Here is a 12,059-nt window from a genome sequence, read left to right as displayed (position 1 = left end):
CATTTTTTTGCAACTTCTCATGGTAAAGGACCATGTGATGCATTCGGGGGTAATTTAAAGCGAATGGCACGACGTGAAAGCTTGGCTAAACGACATGAACACCCAACCACAATTGCAAAACAATTATATGAATGGGCAGAGCAGAGACGTCGAGATGCATTCACGACCATATCTTTTTGTCACGTATCACAATCAGAGATGGCATTTCACCAGAGTGATACACGCTGGAGTCAGATTCTTGTCCACACCGAGGATGCAAAAAAACGAAGCACCGCACAAAGAGGAAAGCGCACTTCTTCTCAGTGTCGAATAGACAGCATTTGAGTGTGTGCTTGTGGTTAAAGCAGCTGGCGCGAGTGAAACACATTCTCTTCGCATCAATCGCTCACACGCGCTCTCGTCTAAATACACGCAAGTGACTACTGGCGCGTGATGGTGAGCGAACACTTCTGTGAACTTCAATTAATAGAGAGTAGATCTGGCCTTGCTATGAAAAATTTGCAAGGAAAACCGAAAATTTTACCATTAATTTTTTTTGTTTTGCTGATTTTGCGTGTCCACGCTTCTTCTACGCAAACCATACAGCAGAGTGCTCACCGGCGTGTACACCTCTGTGAAAGTATCTGCATCCACCTCAGAGAATTTATTAGCTAATGCTCTAGCACTTTGGTGCGATTCAGTGGAAGAGGTAAAAGGAAATAAACAAACGCACTCATGATGCGTGCACACTTTATACAACAATGGTGTATAAATGTGAAAGAGAAGAGCTCTCGTTGAAGTTGTCAGTGCGAGAGGAGAAATTTTGCTTGCTCTTCGTCACACAGATGAGATAGACATCTCTGATCACAATAAGAATATGAACGCGGTGTGACCGAGTGGAGTAGTATTTATAAGGATACCAAAATGATTCCAGGTACACAGAAATACCATTCTTCTGTTCCGATTTCAGAAACCACAATCGTCACAAGACTGTATTCGAATGACGATGCACGTAGTACTCATACAATTTTCAAAAACTTAAAACCTTAAATATGATTAAGAATTATTCATGTACATGTAATAATTGTAGATATAGCAAGCAAATAAACAGTTCATGGAAATATAAAAAATGGTGATATAATTAAATATCCAAGTATCTCAAGAACAGCTACTTTTAGAAAAAAAGGGTATTATGGACAAATCTATTGCATTTAGCCTGTAGAATAATATTCCACTGTTTAAATGATTATCTTTTAACGAGAACTTGAAATTTCTAATATATCTGTAAATTTTTTTAGCTGTAACTTCTTCATTTTTCAAAAGGCACGGATGGGATAGCCTTCAATCAGTAGGTTTTAATAAGAGCTTTTAAATAAAAATTATCGAAAAAAATCGAAACCCTTATTTTTTTAATTTAATTTTTTTGGTTCATTTTAAAATAATTGAGAAAAAAATCAAATGTTTTTCAGTGTATATATTTTTTTAGTGTGCCCTATTGATTCCCTACAACTTCTTCCTGGACGCCATTTTTTGTACGATGAACGGTTTCCGAATTACAACGAGAAGAACTTGATCATTTGCATGCACCTGTAAACTGTTTCAGCGGATGGGATAGCCATCATTCTGTAGGTTTTAAAAAGAGCTTTAAAATAAAAATTATCACAAAAAAAATATCGAAACCCTGATTTTTTTTAATTTAATTTTTTGGTTCATTTTGAAATTATTTAGAAAAAATAATCAAATATGGGATAAACATAGATGAAGGTCCATAACTTCCAGAGTCTCGTACCAATAGGCTTGAAAATTTTTACAGAATATACTTGAAATGTTTTACTATAAGAAAATATAAAGAAAAGTTGGAGGGTTATATAAGTTATATAAAGAAAAAAAATAAACGATTTTCCAAAAGTGTTAGAACCTACCCGCCCCTTAAGCTCTTTGCATTGCAATTATTATACTACTTGACATGATTTTGTCTTCAATGCAAAACAAATTCAAATTATGTAATATTTTAAAATGGGGCATAGATTTGAACAAATTTCACTACTCTATAAATGAAAACAACTATCAATAAGTCAAATTTTAATCACTGTTTTGCAAAACTCAATGAACAGATTTTGATGATTCAATCAAATAGGTTTTTTTTTGCGGTAATGTAGGAGTATAAAGTAAACCCTAAAGGGTGTAGCCGGGTTTCCATATAAAAACTGCCCCCAAACAGAACAAAAATTGATATACGCTGTTTGAAAGGGTTTATATTGGAGATGATTTTCTCAAAATTTTAACCCTTTAACTGCCATATTGGTGAAGTTAGGGTGGTTCTTCTGATTTTCATTTTATTACAATTTTTCAAAGACCTCTTCAGCAGAAAATTGGAAAAAATCACGAATATTTTAGGAATTATGGGAAACCTTTCTGATGTTTTTTAGAACTTTTCAAAATGTATTTCATGTGAAAAAAATGTTCAAAATTTTCGAATTTTTTTAATCGCGCTTGCAATTTTGGTACCACTCTAGATTTTACATAAAAAATAAATCATTTATGAGTACATTACGCTGTATTTTTTTCAGATTTTTAAAAAATGTGGACGGGTATAGTATCAGACCTTAAAATAATAAATTATTCGGAAAAGCATGCGTCTCCATCAAATTGTAATCATCCGATGGAGACGCATGGTATTTAGTTCTAAAATCATATATCACATGCCTTTAGAATAATAAAACAGTACGATTTTCCGAAACTGTTTAATAAAGGGGTTCGCTTCAGCAAAAAAAGGCGGGTGGGTAATGTCAGAGACATAACTGGATGTCGTGAATACGAAAACAAATGACATGTTCCTTAACACTTCCGAATATCAAATAGTTGATCAATTGTATGAATTATGCAAGCATTCCCCTTTTCCACATTTTTCGCAAAAACAAAGAAGGCTTCACTTGATCTCGATTACTGTGAATTTCACACAGCGAAAAGTGCAAGAATCTAACCAAACTGTTCTACATTTGCACTAAACTGAGGATATTTTCTTTCGATTTGCGAACAACACATCCTAATAGTTCTTCAGAAAACTTTTAGAGCCATTAGAACGGCTGATTTTTTATAATGCTTTCCAACGATGCTTATTCATCCATCGAAATGACTGGCAGCTGTGACGTAATCACTCTTATCGGAAGCGAAACTAGCTTTGCAAACGGCACAAAATACATCTGCTCGCATTGGCGATAGAATCCAAACTGATTAGATTTTTGTTAGGAGCTTTCTTTTACGTGATTTCGTTTGTAGCATTTTCACTAATGGGCGGTCCTAACGGCTATAAAAATAGCCGCATACAGAATTTTTATGTCGATTATTTCATTTCGGATTTGCAAAATTTTTTGAAAAAAACTATCAATATGCTGTAGGGATTAATTTCCAGCATTCAGAAGGGTCAAATTGCGGAATTCTCTACGATATTAAACTCGGAACATTTTTCTCAAAAAAAGGCTTCACTTGATCTCGATTACTGTGAATTTCACACAGCGAAAAGTGCACAAATCTAACCAAATTGTTCTTGATTTGCACTAAACTGAGGATAATTACCTGCGATTTGCGAAAAACAAATCCTAATAGTTCTTTAGAAAAATTTTAGAGCCATTAGAACGGCTGATTTTTTATAATGCTCTCCAACGTTGCTTTTTCATCCATCGAAATGACTGGCAGCTGTGACGTAATCGCTCTTGTCGAAAGCGAAACTGGCTGTGCAGACGACACAAAACACATCTGCTCGCAGTGGCGATAGAATCCAAACTGATTCAATTTTTGTTAAGAGATTTCCTTTTATTTGATTTCGTTTGTAGCTTTTCCACTAATGGGCGGTCCTAACGGCTATAAAAATAGCCGCATACAGAATTTTTATGTCGATTATTTCATTTCGGATTTGCAAAATTTTTTGAAAAAAACTATCAATATGCTGTAGGGATTAATTTCCAGCATTCAGAAGGGTCAAATTGCGGAATTCTCTACGATATTAAACTCGGAACATTTTTCTCAAAAAAAGGCTTCACTTGATCTCGATTACTGTGAATTTCACACAGCGAAAAGTGCACAAATCTAACCAAATTGTTCTTGATTTGCACTAAACTGAGGATAATTACCTGCGATTTGCGAAAAACAAATCCTAATAGTTCTTTAGAAAAATTTTAGAGCCATTAGAACGGCTGATTTTTTATAATGCTCTCCAACGTTGCTTTTTCATCCATCGAAATGACTGGCAGCTGTGACGTAATCGCTCTTGTCGAAAGCGAAACTGGCTGTGCAGACGACACAAAACACATCTGCTCGCAGTGGCGATAGAATCCAAACTGATTCAATTTTTGTTAAGAGATTTCCTTTTATTTGATTTCGTTTGTAGCTTTTCCACTAATGGGCGGTCCTAACGGCTATAAAAATAGCCGCATACAGAATTTTTATGTCGATTATTTCATTTCGGATTTGCAAAATTTTTTGAAAAAAACTATCAATATGCTGTAGGGATTAATTTCCAGCATTCAGAAGGGTCAAATTGCGGAATTCTCTACGATATTAAACTCGGAACATTTTTCTCAAAAAAAGGCTTCACTTGATCTCGATTACTGTGAATTTCACACAGCGAAAAGTGCACAAATCTAACCAAATTGTTCTTGATTTGCACTAAACTGAGGATAATTACCTGCGATTTGCGAAAAACAAATCCTAATAGTTCTTTAGAAAAATTTTAGAGCCATTAGAACGGCTGATTTTTTATAATGCTCTCCAACGTTGCTTTTTCATCCATCGAAATGACTGGCAGCTGTGACGTAATCGCTCTTGTCGAAAGCGAAACTGGCTGTGCAGACGACACAAAACACATCTGCTCGCAGTGGCGATAGAATCCAAACTGATTCAATTTTTGTTAAGAGATTTCCTTTTATTTGATTTCGTTTGTAGCTTTTCCACTAATGGGCGGTCCTAACGGCTATAAAAATAGCCGCATACAGAATTTTTATGTCGATTATTTCATTTCGGATTTGCAAAATTTTTTGAAAAAAACTATCAATATGCTGTAGGGATTAATTTCCAGCATTCAGAAGGGTCAAATTGCGGAATTCTCTACGATATTAAACTCGGAACATTTTTCTCAAAAAAAGGCTTCACTTGATCTCGATTACTGTGAATTTCACACAGCGAAAAGTGCACAAATCTAACCAAATTGTTCTTGATTTGCACTAAACTGAGGATAATTACCTGCGATTTGCGAAAAACAAATCCTAATAGTTCTTTAGAAAAATTTTAGAGCCATTAGAACGGCTGATTTTTTATAATGCTCTCCAACGTTGCTTTTTCATCCATCGAAATGACTGGCAGCTGTGACGTAATCGCTCTTGTCGAAAGCGAAACTGGCTGTGCAGACGACACAAAACACATCTGCTCGCAGTGGCGATAGAATCCAAACTGATTCAATTTTTGTTAAGAGATTTCCTTTTATTTGATTTCGTTTGTAGCTTTTCCACTAATGGGCGGTCCTAACGGCTATAAAAATAGCCGCATACAGAATTTTTATGTCGATTATTTCATTTCGGATTTGCAAAATTTTTTGAAAAAAACTATCAATATGCTGTAGGGATTAATTTCCAGCATTCAGAAGGGTCAAATTGCGGAATTCTCTACGATATTAAACTCGGAACATTTTTCTCAAAAAAAGGCTTCACTTGATCTCGATTACTGTGAATTTCACACAGCGAAAAGTGCACAAATCTAACCAAATTGTTCTTGATTTGCACTAAACTGAGGATAATTACCTGCGATTTGCGAAAAACAAATCCTAATAGTTCTTTAGAAAAATTTTAGAGCCATTAGAACGGCTGATTTTTTATAATGCTCTCCAACGTTGCTTTTTCATCCATCGAAATGACTGGCAGCTGTGACGTAATCGCTCTTGTCGAAAGCGAAACTGGCTGTGCAGACGACACAAAACACATCTGCTCGCAGTGGCGATAGAATCCAAACTGATTCAATTTTTGTTAAGAGATTTCCTTTTATTTGATTTCGTTTGTAGCTTTTCCACTAATGGGCGGTCCTAACGGCTATAAAAATAGCCGCATACAGAATTTTTATGTCGATTATTTCATTTCGGATTTGCAAAATTTTTTGAAAAAAACTATCAATATGCTGTAGGGATTAATTTCCAGCATTCAGAAGGGTCAAATTGCGGAATTCTCTACGATATTAAACTCGGAACATTTTTCTCAAAAAAAGGCTTCACTTGATCTCGATTACTGTGAATTTCACACAGCGAAAAGTGCACAAATCTAACCAAATTGTTCTTGATTTGCACTAAACTGAGGATAATTACCTGCGATTTGCGAAAAACAAATCCTAATAGTTCTTTAGAAAAATTTTAGAGCCATTAGAACGGCTGATTTTTTATAATGCTCTCCAACGTTGCTTTTTCATCCATCGAAATGACTGGCAGCTGTGACGTAATCGCTCTTGTCGAAAGCGAAACTAGCTGTGCAGACGACACAAAACACATCTGCTCGCAGTGGCGATAGAATCCAAACTGATTCAATTTTTGTTAAGAGATTTCCTTTTATGTGATTTCGTTTGTAGCTTTTTCACTAATGGGCGGTCCTAACGGCTATAAAAATAGCCGCATATAGAATTTCAATGTCGATTATTTCATTTCGGATTTGCATAATTTATTGAAAGAGACTATCAATATGCTGTAGGGATTCGTTTCTAGCATTCAGAAGGACCAAATTGAGGAACTCACTACGATATTCACCACTTTTGGAAACATTTTTCTTGAACGATTTGTTGTACAGCAGCAGCTATTTTCTTCTCTTCCTCAGAACGCGTTCTGATTGGCTGGTGTTGACATGGGTCAAATGAGATAGGTTTTTCAATAGTGTACTATTGAAATACTTCAATGCTCTTGCTATACACGTTTAAGTTGAAAAATTTCGATTCTATTGGTAGTTAGATTATATAAATCCTTCCACAGATCACTGAGCTATGAGCTTTCAAAATACGAGAAAGGCAAACGCGCCATATGAATTATCCTCTTTGATACTCGTTTATACCAAACATTTCAGAAAAGTTTAATTTTGAACTATTTGAGATTATGTCACACAACTGAAAATTTTATCATAAAATTGTGATCATATTTCCGATGGCATGTAGCAAAAATTATGTTGATTCGTTAGATACAACAAGAGATATTCACGATCAAAAACTTATCACTCTCTCAGAGGGTAAATTTTGAAAAGGCACCCCATAGTAAAGTAAGTCGTATTCACGACAAAACTGGATATATTAAGTTTTAATGAACATGTTGTTTGTATAGAAAATCGACGATGCGAATTAATACGTTCTTTTTGGATCTTAGGACTGCTAATAGCATACTTCGAAACCTCCAGAATATCCCGCAAGATGTTGATATTAGAAACGAATTACATCCGTCCCCTGCCACACATGTTCACTAATGCATTACCTACATCGTTGCTTGGTAAATCAACCTAGGCGTGCGGGCGTGTGTAAATAACATAAGGGATAAAATTTTTTTAGCATTATTAAATACATCAATACTCAAGCTCAAATTGTAGATGGAAACGCATGGTATTTAGTTCTAAGGGCATGTGATATATGATTTTAGAACTAAATACCATGCGTCTCCATCGGATGATGACAATTTGATGGAGACGCATGCTTTTCCGAATGATTTATTTTTTTTCTGAATAAAATCTGAAAAAAATACAGCGTAATGTACTCATAAATGATTTATTTTTTATGTAAAATCTAAAGTGGTACCAAAATGTGGTAAGAGCAACGAAAAAAAAATTCGAAAATTTTGAACATTTTTTTTCACATGAAATACATTTTGAAAAATTCTGAAAAAAATCAGAAAGGTTTCCCATAATTCCTAAAATATTCGTGATTTTTTCCAATTTTTTTGCTAAAGAGGTTTTTGAAAAATTTTGATAAAATGAAAATCAGAAGAACCACCCTAACTCCACCAATATGGCAGTTAAAGGGTTAAAATTTTGGGAAAATCATTTCCAATATAAACCCTTTCAAACAGCGTATATTAATTTTTGTTCTGTTTGGGGGCAGTTTTTATATGAAAACCCGGCTACACCCTTTGTACTTAGTGCATATAGTCAGTTTTATTTGTTTTTAAGTTTCTACTTCGACTGATTAGAGAGTCAGTTTATGATGAACTACTCACAGTCACGCGACATATCAATTCAACATAAACTGGTAAGTAGACCTAATTTTGATGCTACGTGCAAAACATGTTGCATGCTTGAACCGAAGTGCAATGTCTAAACTGTCGTCTCTTACGGAACAAAGGTTTTTTTTTACATTGTACACCAACAAATTCGGCATATTATGATAATAAAACACACACAACACCCCGGTATGCTAACCAATCGAACAGCCAATATCAGCGTGATTACTCTTAATTAGTTACATGATCTGTTAGTTAAACAGTGTCTCAAGGGAATCCCTTTATCCATTTTTGTTCACGCATGAAAAGATCTCAACCCGTTAGTAAGCAAATCGATCAGTTCGTTTCAGAGTCATATTCACACCGTGCAGCTTCACTGTGCGACTGACCCATCATGCGTGCATCTGCCACATGAACAGCCACGGCTCATCGCCGTTGACGGTTGGAAGCGGAAGTTTTTGCTGCAGTTCCGGACGATCCATTCCAAAGCCCCCTGATGGTTTCATCGATTGGTCCGTTAAGCGTACCGACGGATGTGCGTGACACTAGACGAAACTCTCTGCCAGGCATCCATAGCTGATCCTTAGAACAATGCAGTCTAGATGTGGCAGCTGTGCCACCGTTGCATAACTGCATAGAACAAGGACGCCTGGGGAACCGAGGGAATCAAATCCCGTGGTCAGGTTTGTGGACGAGCACCACCGCACCGCCATTCGTCGTCGGCACCAGCTGCAATGGCAATTCGAATGCGATTGGGGTAGGTCGTTGTCACTTATTAGTTCGTGTATGCGGAAGAACTGAGTGTGAGTGCAGCGCAATTGCAAAAACCTCCAATCTGTCTATCCGCTCTGGTCTGGTTTGTACTATTTATATATGTGCCGTTGTACGTACAAGTACGGACTAACAGACATGGCTTTTCTGCGCGAGCTTAGCGAGGAGAGGCTAAGATAAGAGGAGGTGCAGTACGACACAATGCAAACAACCCCTAGTTCCACTGCGATCAGTGCATTCCTGGCTGAACCGAGGAGGCCGGTCCTCTGAACGACGCGTCGAGTAGATGCAGATGAAGGTGGTGCAGCAGCCGGATGGGGCAAGGTAAACCATTCACCAGTACTGCGGCAGCTGGGTGGAAAAATAAATACAATAAAGCAAAGAGTTACGTGTGGGAAACGGTCTAGGATGGGGTGTTTACCAACTGCATAGGGTGTTTTTTTTACGTCACTGCTATAATGGCAGGACCAGTACAGAGGTAAGTAACGGAACCGGTGAGCGACAGATTGTCGCCAGGAGGTTGTCGTTTATTGATTTTGTTTTTTTTTTGTTTCGTGTGTGCTTCACCCTTTTCGCCAGCCGACGAGTGATTTCAAGTGGGAAGTAGGAAGTGATGGGATGGAACACAAGTCTCACAACAGTGTTGGGGGTGGTTGTTTGTTTGTTTCATGGAATGAGGTGGCAGAATTTCTTCGCGGCGATTATTTATAATTTCCTTCTCCGGAAGTATTTTAGTATTTATTTAAAAGTGAAACAAACAGTTCTGAAAAATGCAACGAGTACAATTAATACTCAAACGAAAGAATGCAAAGATTTCTGTTCTATTAATGAATAAGGCAATAGAATTAGTTTTTGTTCGGCGTCTTAATCAGAAGTACTAAACAAAGTCTTATCGACATTTTGGTCATATTTTTTGAAGTTAAAATCCGAAAAAAAACTTTCTTGTTATCGTACTGTTTTACCTTTTTTTATAAATACAAAAAATAGGTATAGAATTCGCTCAAACTGTAGAAAAATTTTCCGATGCCCGGAGGGCCGAGTGTCATATACAAATCGATTCAGCTCGACGAACTGAGCAAATGTCCGTGTGTGTGTTGTCAACAATGAGGTCGAGATCTCAGAGATGGCTGGGTCGATTTTGATCAAACTAGTCGCAAATGTAAGGTCTCCCCGTCACCCAGATCTTGAAAACAAAATTTTATTTTAGACTTAGATTCCGCACGGTAATAGCTATCCAACAAGCTATAGATTGTCAAAATCCGTCCATTTTTAACGGAGATATCGATATTATTGTGTAAGCGACTTTTCGCTTTATTCCAGTAGTAGAGCAGAGCAATGTGGAACACGATTCTTTATACAATTGTTTCTAAGTAACAAAAAGACTGATATATGATATATGTAAACTAAATGATGGCAGTATTTTCGAGTTGAAAGCAATTCCATAATTATATTGATTTAAACTACTTACAGCAATAAATGCTGGAAGAACATAACACCCATATACCATTTGAATCAGTTCGTCGAGATCAGCAAATGTGTGTGTGATAAATAATTTCACACAATTTTCTCGGAGATGGCTCAACCGTGTTCCACAAACTCAGATTCATATGAAAAGTCGTATGCTCCCATACAAGGTTTCTGAATTACGTTTGGATTCGACTGTTGGTTCCAGAACTACACGATGATATGTAAAACGAAATTAAAATAGTGTTACTCATTTTACTCGTAGATGACTAAACTGATCCAAGATTCAAATGAAATCCAGGAACCATAGAAGATTAAAATGAAAGGTCTTAAGATCCTATAAAACATTTTAGCGGTATTCAGTTTTCGATTCGGAAGGTATCCAACAATTTTATTCGCACTACGATTTCTGAAAGATGTCTACACTGATTTTCAATCATGAATCAGAACTAATTGGCTCAAGTGGCACGTACCCCTAGTTATTTGGAGATTTTTGCCTCAATCATTGTCTCAAAAAAGGCCAAATCGAATTTCAAAAACAAAAATTCAAATATAAAGATTTATGGTCCCATACAAAATTAATGAATTTTATCCGATTCTGGAGTTACAGGGTGATGAGTTTTTAAAATTCATGCCAATATAGAAGATAACAATCCAAAAAAGACTTCAAAGTTGGACTATTGCAATTCATTCGTCATATTAATTTATGGCCATACGAATCGTTTTTGATTATGCTGGTTCCTGAATACCGGTTCTGGTAGTACCGTAAATAACCGTAAATTCTGAAGTGGGACATATTTCGATGTCTCATGGAATGTTCAATCGATTATTACGCGTTTAGAGAGCTAAAACCCCGAAGAATATTCATGCAAAAAACACATGCGGATGATAAAAAAAAGGTATCATGCTAACATAGGTGGATTAAGCACGTTTTTTTTATGGATTTGAAGAGAAATATTTTTCGTATTTTTCTTTCAAAATTATTAATTTTGAAGCCGATAAATAGTGTAGTTCATTAAATACAAAACTGCATTAGTTAGTACAATAATGGGACCCAAAGCATCATTTACGAAGCATTTGATTTACGTAACTCTTTTTTATGAACCAAATCCCAAATAACGAGAACTTTTTTCGAACCAACTTCGTGAAAGAAAACGTGCTTAATCCACCTAGCAGTGAGATGATACCTTTTCTTTATCAATCCGCATGTGTTTTTTTGCATTAATATTCTTCGGTGTTTCAGTTTTCATGACATTATTCTAATGTCCGTCGTTTTGAGTGGCAATTCGAGATTTTAATCACTCATTACTCTGTTATGTCGAAACTGCAAATCGGATCGAATTTTAATCTAAAAGTGTAAGAATCGATTAAACATTCCATGATATGTTGAAGTAATTTCCACTTTAGAGTTTAGGATAATTTAAGGTACTTCCAGAGCCGGTATTCAGGAACCAGCATAACCCAAACCGATTCGTATGGCCATATGACAAATAAATTGCAATATTTTTGAGTCCAACTTTAAAAGCTATTCGGGATTGTCATCTTCTATATCGCTTTGAATTTTAAAAATTCATCATCCTACAATTCCAGAATCGGAAGTCAGAATTGGATAAAATTTGAT

The 12,059-nt window shown here is 36.1% G+C and overlaps 1 protein-coding gene across 1 annotated transcript in view; it reads right to left on the bottom strand.

Moving 5' to 3' along the window:
- Positions 1-8,595: 8,595 nt before the first annotated feature.
- The window catches only part of LOC131433949 (uncharacterized), a 77,188-nt gene continuing 73,724 nt past the window's right edge, over positions 8,596-12,059 (bottom strand). Inside the window, exons 2-4 of the mRNA XM_058600569.1 lie at positions 9,095-9,325; positions 8,760-8,932; positions 8,596-8,696 (exon numbers count right to left, since the gene is read on the bottom strand). Coding sequence (XP_058456552.1) covers positions 8,596-8,696; positions 8,760-8,932; positions 9,095-9,325 — 505 coding nt within the window. The remainder of the gene's footprint in view (positions 8,697-8,759; positions 8,933-9,094; positions 9,326-12,059) is intronic.

Source organism: Malaya genurostris, chromosome 3 (genome assembly GCF_030247185.1).
Source record: "Malaya genurostris strain Urasoe2022 chromosome 3, Malgen_1.1, whole genome shotgun sequence".
Classification (NCBI taxonomy): domain Eukaryota; kingdom Metazoa; phylum Arthropoda; class Insecta; order Diptera; family Culicidae; genus Malaya; species Malaya genurostris.
The sequence above is the reverse complement of the archived record's forward strand: the minus strand, read 5'-3'. Positions and strand labels throughout refer to the sequence as shown.